Genomic DNA, 8,974 nt, shown 5'->3' with positions numbered 1-8,974 from the left:
AGATCAACATGCGTATACCCACTGGATCATCAAAAAAGCAAGATATCCAGAAAAATATCTAGTTCTGCTTTATTGACTATGCCAAAACCTTTGACTGTGTGGATCACAAAAAACTGTGGAAAATTCTTCAAGAGATGGGAATACTACACCACTTGACCTGCCTCCTGAGAAATTTGTATGCAAGTTAAGAAGCAACAGTTAGAACTGGACATGGAACAAAAGACTGGTTCCAAATTGGTAAAGGAAGGAGTATGTCAAGGATGTAAATTGTCACCCTATTTATTTAACTTATATACAGTATACATCATGCAAAATTCCAGGATGGATAAAGGACAAGCTGGAATCAAGATTGTTAGGAAAAATGTCAATAACCTCAGATATGCAGATGATACCACCCTTATGGCAGAAAGTGAAGAAGAACTAAACAGCCTCATTAGGAAAGTGAAGGAGGAGAAAGTGAAGAAGAACTAAACAGCGTCACTAGCAAAGTGAAGGAGGAGAGTGAAAAAGTTGGCTTAAAATTCAAAATTCAGAAAACTAAGATCATGACATCCAGTCCCATCACTTCCTGGCAAATAGATGGGTAAACAATGGAAACAGTGGGAAACTTTATTTTATTGGGTTCCAAAATCACTGCAGATGGTGCCTGCCGCCATGAAATTAAAAGACACTTGCTCCTTGGAAGAAAAGCTATGACCAACCTAGACAGCATATTAGAAAGCAGAGACATTACTTTGCCAGCAAAGGTCCATCTAGTCAAAGCTATGGTGTTTCCAGTAGTCATGTATGTATGTGAGATTTGGGCTATAAAGAAAGCTGAGCGCTGAAAAACTGATGCTTTTGAACTGTGTTGTTGGAGAAGACTCTTGAGAGTCCCCTGGATTGCAAGGAGATCCAAGAGTCAATTCTAAAGGAAATCAGTCCTGAATATGCATTGGAAGGACTGATGCTGAAGATTAAGCTCCAATACTCTGGCCACCTCTAGCTAAGAACTGACTCACTGGAAAAGATCTTGAAGCTAGGAAAGATTGAAGGCAGGAGGAGAAGGGGACAACAGAGCCTGAGATGGTTGGATGGCATCACCAGCTCAATGGACATGAGTTTGAGCAAGCTCCAGGAGATGGTGAAGGACAGGGAAGCCTGGAATGCTACAGTTCACAGTGTCGCAGAGAGTCAGACACGACAGAGCAATGGAACAACAGCAGCTTAAAATCAGCATGTCAGCACCAATCTGGAGGGCCAATATCATATAATATGGCACTCAAAATACAACTTGCAAAAGAAATACATCTCTGCCCTAAAAGCCATCCATTCACCATGCTATACTACTCAATACAGGGCCTGGCTATTGAAATACAAAGAAAAAAATATATATAAATAATTGAGAGCATAAGAAGCAAGAAGAATAAATTGTGAAGTTATAGTATTGCTGTGTTTAGCTTTTCATGTTGAAAACACAGAATTGGGAGAGAAAATATTAAAAATGCCTGAGCATATTGTGGAATTGAATGAAAACATGAAATCTCCAATTCAGAAGAAAGAGTGACCAAATAAAATATCTTGGGAAGAAAGCAATGTCAAAAGAAATATATCAAAACAGAATCAGGAAAAAAAAAGCAAGTGTTATATGTTGCCATAAAGAAAATACAAACAAAACAAACAGAAATCTATTAAAGAAGAAAGTGAGAAACTAGTGGCTAAAAGCTAAACTAATACTTACTTTAGTCTAAAGCCTCAATGATAATGGGTAATTTAGGTGGTAAGTAAAAATACAGAATGAAATACTAAGAAAAATTTTAAATATCCTAAGTTCTAATACATTTTGAATAAACAATTTAGCAGTTTTGAAGCTTGTTAAAATATTAAAAGAAGTCATTAAAAAAAGGTTAAATACACTGAATATCTGTCAATGCCATACAGGAAGAAAACAATAACTTTTTTTTAAATCCCAAAGAATTAGAAGAGGGAGAAAAAGAACTTTCCTGGTGGAATTTAACTATTTTAAATGTTTTCAACTGTGTCTCCTAAAAATAAATCATAAGATTGTTATCTAAATGGCAGCATCCCGCCTTATGGCATTGTCTTTTCTTACTGTTGTTTAATCTTGGTAAACAGATCAAACACAGGCTGATGTTAGTCTAATATTCCAACTCTGTAGTGACCAGCTAAAAGTATATTTTTCTAATTTAAAAAAAAAAAGGCCTCCAAGAAAAAACCCCATTGTTTGTTGGGTCTTCTAGGAAAGCTTTATCACGCATGTTTATAGAGTGGTAAGTCTCTACACTAGGGCCTTTTGGAAATACATGCTTTCCTTCATTGGAAAATAGAGAATATGGTAGCTACACCATCTTGTGAATGGAGTCCTTATTTTTAGGATGGCAGAACTGAATGAAAGAAGGAATCAGGAACAATGTGTTTGCATGAGCCCATGCCAACCTGCCTTAAATTGGCAACCTGAAGACTTCATATTTTATGAAAGGAAAACAAATCTCTACCTTGTTTAAGTCACTTTCATTGTGTGTCCCCATTAATATTGGCAAATGCAGTCATAACACATGTACATATACAATATTTTTTAAGGTTGTATAAACTTTTATATTTAAGTTTCTGTTTTCAATTCAGTTCAGTCACTAAGTCCGCCCGACTATTTGCGACCCTATGAACTGTAGCAGGCCACGCTTCCCTGTCCATCACCACTCCCAGAGTTTATGCAAATTCATGTCCATAGAATCAGTGATACCATCCAAACATCTCATCCTCTGTTGCCCCCTTCTCCTCCCGCCTTCAATCTTTCCCAGCATCAGGGTCTTTTCTAATGAGTCAGTCTTCACATCAGATGGCCAAAGTATTGGAGTTTATCTTCAGCATCAGTGCTTCCAATGAATATTCGGGACTGATTTCCTTTAGGGTGGACTGGTTGGATCTCCTTGCACTCCAAGGGATTCTCAAGAGTCTTCTCCAACACAATTCAAAAGCATCAATTCTTTGGCACTTAACTTTCTTTATAGTCCAAAACACACATCCATACATGACTACTGGAAACACCATAGCTTTGACTAGACATACATTTGTTGGCAAAGTAATGTCTCTGCTCTTGAATATGCAGTCTAGGTTGTTCATAGCTTTTCTTCCAAGAAGCAAGCATCTTTTAATTTCATGGCTGCAGTCACCATCTGCCGTGATTCTGGAGCCAAAAAAATTAAGTCTGTCGCTGTTTCCCTTGTTTCCCTATCTATGCGCCATGAAGTGATGGGACCCAATGCCATGATCTTAGTTTTCTGAATGTTGAGCTTTAAGCCAACTTTTTCACTCCCCTCTTTCACTTTTATCAAGAGGCTCTTTAGTTCTTCTTCACTTTCTGCCATAAGGGTGGTGTCATCTGCATATCTGAGGTTAGCGATATTTCTCCCGGCAATCTTGATTCCAGCTTGTGCTTCTTCCAGCCCAGCGTTTCTCATGATGTACTCTGCATATAAATTAAATAAGCAGGGTGACAATATACAGCCTTGACATACTCCTTTTCCTATTTGGAGCCAGTCTGTTGTTCCATGTCCAGTTCTAACTGTTACTTCCTGACCTGTATACAGGTTTCTCAAGAGGCAGGTGAGGTGATCTGGTATGCCCATCACTTTCAGAACTGTCCACAGTTTATTGTGATCCACACACTCAAAGGCTTTGGCCTAGTCAATAAAGCAGTAATATATGTTTTTCTGGAATTCTCTTGCTTTTTCCATGATCCAGTGGATATTGGCAATTTGATCTCTGGTTCCTCTGCCTTTTCTAAAACCAGTTTGAATATCTAGATGTTCACAGTTCACATATTACTGAAGCCTGGCTTGGAGAATTTTGAGCATTATTTTACTAGTATGTGGAAGTGAAGTCGCACAGTCGTGTCCAACTGTTTGCGACCACATGGACTGTAGCCTACCTGGCTCCTCTATCCATGGGATTTTCCCGGCAAAGGTACTGGAGTGGGTTACCATTTCCTTCTCCTTACTAGCATGTGAAATGAGTGCAATTGTGTGATAGTTTGAGCATTCTTTGGCATTGCCTTTCTTTGGGATTGGAATGAAAACTGACCTTTTCCAGTCCTGTGGCCACTGCTGAGTTTTCCAAATTTGCTGGCATATTGAGTGCAGCACTTTCACAGCATCATCTTTCTGGATTTGGAATAGCTCAACTGGAATTCCGTCACCTCCATTAGCTTTGTTTGTAGTGATGCTTTCTAAGGCCCACTTGACTTCACATTCCAGGATGTCTGGCTCCAGGTCAGTGATCACACCATCGTGATTATCTGGGTCATGAAGATCTTTTCTGTACAGTTCTTCTGTGTATTCTTGCCACCTATTCTTAATATCTTTTGCTTCTGTTAGGTCCCTACCATTTCTGCGCTTTATCGAGCCCATCTTTGCATGAAATGTTCCCTTGGTATCTCTAATTTTCTTGAAGAGATCTCTAGTCTTTCCCATTCTGTTGTTTTCCTCTATTTCTTTGCATTGATCGCTGAGGAAGTCTTTCTTATCTCTTCTTGCTTCTTTGGAACTCTGCACTCAGATGCCTATACCTTTCCTTTTCTCCTTTGCTTTTCACTTCTCTTCTTTTCAAAGCTATTTGTAGGGCCTCCCCAGACAGCCACTTTGCTTTTTTGCATTTCTTTTTCACGGGGATGGTCTTGATCCCTGTCTCCTATACAATGTCACAAACCTCATTCCATAGTTCATCAGGCACTCTATCTATCAGATCTAGTCCCTTAAATCTATTTCTCACTTCCACTGTATAGTCATAAGGGATTTGATTTAGGTCATACCTGAATGGTCTAGTGGTTTTCTCCACTATCTTCAATTTCAGTCTGAATTTGGCAATAACGAGTTCAGGATCCGAGCCACAGTCAGCTCCTAGTCTTCTTTTTGCTGACTGTATAGAGCTTCTCCATCTTTGGCTGCAAAGAATATAAACAGTCTGATTTCAGTGTCAACAATCTGTTGATGTCCATGTGTGAAGTCTTCTCTTGTGTTGTTGGAAGAGGACGTTTGTTATGACCAGTGCGGTAGCCCTTCCATTTTCCAGGGAATCTTCTCAATCCAGGGATTGAACCCAGGTCACCCGCATTGCAGGCAGATTCTTTATTATCTGAGTGACCAGGGAAGCCTGACTAAGCACATAAATCAGAAGTGACATTGGACCTCACAGCTCTATTATCAAGGGCCAAAACTTGACTACTATCAATAAGTAGCTACCATACTAACATGTGCAGAGTATTTAACCATCAGGCCATGGTTTTTCCAGTAGTCATGTATGGATGTGAGAGCTGGACTGTGAAGAAAGCTGAGAGCAGAAGAATTGATGCTTTTGAACTGTGGTGTTGTAGAAGACTCTTGAGAGTCCCTTGGACTGCCAGGAGATCCAACCAGTCCATTCTAAAGGAGATCAGCCCTGGGTGTTCTTTGGAAGGAATGATGCTAAAGCTGAAACTCCAATACTTTGGCCACCTCATGTGAAGAGTTGACTCATTGGAAAAGACTCTGATGCTGGGAAGGATTGGGGGCAGGAGGAAAAGGGGACGACAGAGGAGGAGATGGCTGGATGGCATCACTGACTTGATGGACGTGAGTCTGAGTGAACTCCAGGAGTTGGTGATGGACAAGGAGGCCTGGTGTGCTGCAATTCATGGGTTGCAAAGAGTTGGACATGACTGAGCGACTGAACTGAACTGAAGCCTTGGTATTCTCCTCTGTAAAATAAAGATATTCAATACATAGTTTTTTCCTCATTTCAGCTCTTCAATTTCACTTACTGTCAAATCCCCACTTGACAGCTATGTTTCATCAGGGTATGTGATTAATTTTATTTCTTCAATTCCCTTTTTGGTTCATGTGACTCAATTTGTATAAATGATTGGGGAATAATAAATTCCCTTTGGGGCACATAAAAAATAACAGTAAACAAAAACAAAATGAAGGGAAACCTGAATTTATATGTCAGCTTCTATGATTGGTTTCTGCATCTTTCCAATCAATAAGAAGTACCCAAACAAAAAAATGTATTTCCTCAATCTCAGGTAATAGGTAAATTATATTTTCCTTGAATGTTAACTATGTTTTGAAGAATAGAAACTTTTTGGCTAGTTTCCTTAAAAAAGACTAAAATTAGAATCTGATATTTATCATTTTATATAAAAAAGGGTTATGCATTATACTTTTTGAAATAGCATCACTTTTAGGGAAAAAAATCAAAGTATATAATTAAATATTTGATTATTAACAGCTGTCTAAATAAGTCTTTGAACAACCAAGAAAAACAAAATAAAATTTCTAGAGAAATTTAACCACAGGTAGTTATAGTCTAGTATTAAATATAACTTCCTTATGATTCAATTAAAATTATAATTTTTCTACATCCAGCTTCCAGGATTTGTTTGTTATGACTGATTTCCAAGAACAGATTCACTTTGGTGAAAATAATAATTCATGTCTACAGTCTAACAAAACTAAGAACCAAAGTAGGAATATGAAGTGTACACCAAAGTGTGGGAAGTCTGCTAAACTTTATTCTGTATAGCCAGAATTCCATTCTTTATCCCTATATATATATATATATATCCCTATAAATTCATACACAATATTTAAGTTCCCTGATTATTTTTACAAACAAAATTTGTACATACAATAAAACCATGCTAATAAAAATTATATCTCTGTTACAGTGGCTTAATGCATAGTAGAGATTAAAGATATATTCATTAAATGAGATATATTTCTAATTAGTTGGGTAAAAAGACAGCCTAAACTAACAAAGATACAGAAAAAAATGAACTTTTTACAAATTCAGGGTTTTCTTTGGTTTTACTTATTGTTTCTCAAACACCATATAAATAAACTTGTGGTTGGCAGCAGTTTATGAGTTAATACTATAATAGCTAGATGAGAAAAATTTCAATTTAGCATATCAGTTATTTACAAATAAAGTCATTTTATTTGGTTGTTTGAAAAGTTTATCCTCCGAAAAAGTTTTAAATACTCTCCTTACAGTAATGCTTGTATTATTAATATCCAGAACTAAATCTAAGTAAACATCAGTTTGCCCATATTCCAATTAAGGAAAGTTTATTAGTTTTTACTGTATTCCATCATTTTCCTTTAGTCAAACTAGGGACCTGGGAATATGATTTTGCTGCTTGTGTAACAGTCTGCCATACCCCAGGGCCTTGTCATTGTGAAGGGAAGCAGGCAATTGCTGTTTTGTGGCTAGTCTATACAGAATGTATTTATTACCTGAGAGGCTTCCCAGGTAGCACCATCAGTAAAGAACCTGCCTGCCAATGCAGGAGGTGTAAGAGATGTGAGTTTGACCCGTACTTTGGGAAGTATCGATGGGAAGGTTGGGAAGATCACCTGGAGGGGGGATGGTAACCCAGTATGGTTACCCAGTAACTCCAGTATTTTTGCCTGAAGAAACCCATGGACAGAGAAGCCTGGCAGGCTACTGAGCATAGGGTTGCAAAGAGTCTGACATGACTAAAGCGACTTAGCATGCATGCATTACTTGAGAAACTACTTACAAAGTACTTGTGTGTTAAAGATTGCCAACAACCAATCTCCTTTTTCTTTGATGTATTCTTGCTTCTAATGTTTTAGTAGCATATGTTCTAAGTCATGTTGTACGAAAGTTTAAGAATTCTTTTTGCTTTTCATAAGTATAAAATTTGCCTTATAAATCTACCCAGTTTTAACAGGCTATTGATTAAACAGAAGGGGGTACAGTGTTCAAAGTTAGCTGTTGTTGCTTAGTTGCTAAGTCTTTTTCGACTCTTTTGTGATCCTATGAACTGTAGCTTGCTGGGCTCCTCTGTCCATGGGATTTCCAAGGCAAGAATACTGGAGTGAGTTGCCATTTTCTTCTCCAAGGGATCTTCCTGACCTAGGAATCCAACCAGTATCTCCTGCATTGACAGGTGGATCCTTTATCACTGAGCCACCCAGAAGCCCAGTGTTCAAAGAGTGCTAGGCAATCTAAGAAAGGCAAGGGGAAGGCTGCAGGATTTAATGTGAATAAATTTTACCAAATAAAGACTGATCATGCCAATGATGTCTGGATTATGGGAAGGAAGGAGCCTGAATCTTATGATGGAATCACCACAAATCAAAGAGGAGTCACAATAGCAGCTCTTGGTGCTGACTGTATTCCGATAGTTTTTGCAGATCCTGTCAAAAAAGCATGTGGGGTTGCTCACTCTGGTTGGAGAGGTACCATGTTAGGTGTTGCTATGGCTACAGTGAACGCTATGAGAGCAGAATATGGCTGCAGTTTAGAAGACATTATTGTTGTATTGGGGCCTTCAGTCGGACCGTGCTGTTTTACTCTTCCAAGGGAATCAGCAAAGGCATTTCATAATCTTGATCCTGGATGTGTACGGCTGTTGGACTCACCAAATCCCTATGTTGACATCCGTAAAGCCACTAGGATTCTTCTAGAATGGGGAGGAATTCTACCACAGAATATTCAGGACCAGAACCAGGATCTCAACCTCTGTACATCTTGTCATCCTGACAAGTATTTTTCCCATGTCCGAGATGGCCCTAACTTTGGTACACAGATTGGCTTCATCTCATTAGAGAATGAGATACTTGACTGGATTTTTGCATAACTATTTCCTGCTTCCTTCCAAACCAACTGTAAGAAAGAAATGTAGCTGTTTGATATACTTAAAACCAAAAGGATTACAATGAATAATTCAACTTTCATAAAAAAAAAAAAAGAAAGGCAATCAGGAGAGGTTAAGTATAACAAAACATCCTCTAGAAGTATTTGAAAAACTAAAAATTTAAGACCTCAAAGTTAAGTTTCTAAAGCAGGACACATTTTTTTAACAGTGGAATAGTAACTGATCAACTTCAAGGTGTTTCAATCATTTCTCCCACCGATATAAGTAAGGAAGCCAGGCTGATTCATTTAAAACCGAAGGATCTTTACATAC

At 38.2% G+C, this 8,974-nt stretch overlaps 1 protein-coding gene across 1 annotated transcript; it reads left to right on the top strand.

Moving 5' to 3' along the window:
* Positions 1-8,028: 8,028 nt before the first annotated feature.
* LOC133253374 (purine nucleoside phosphorylase LACC1-like) lies at positions 8,029-8,737 on the top strand. Its single transcript, XM_061427024.1, has one exon. It carries the CDS (start codon positions 8,096-8,098, stop codon positions 8,642-8,644), a length of 549 nt encoding a protein of 182 aa, XP_061283008.1. The 5' UTR covers positions 8,029-8,095; the 3' UTR covers positions 8,645-8,737.
* The last annotated feature ends 237 nt before the right edge of the window (positions 8,738-8,974 follow it).

This window comes from Bos javanicus, chromosome 8 (assembly GCF_032452875.1).
Source record: "Bos javanicus breed banteng chromosome 8, ARS-OSU_banteng_1.0, whole genome shotgun sequence".
In the NCBI taxonomy this organism is placed as follows: domain Eukaryota; kingdom Metazoa; phylum Chordata; class Mammalia; order Artiodactyla; family Bovidae; genus Bos; species Bos javanicus.
Note: the sequence above shows the minus strand (reverse complement) of the source record. Positions and strands in the feature narration are given on the sequence as shown.

What these genes read in the sequence shown, in the direction of transcription:
- LOC133253374 (XM_061427024.1), top strand. Translation starts at nt 8,096, where the DNA reads ATGGGAAGGAAGGAGCCTGAATCTTATGATGGAATCACCACAAATCAA.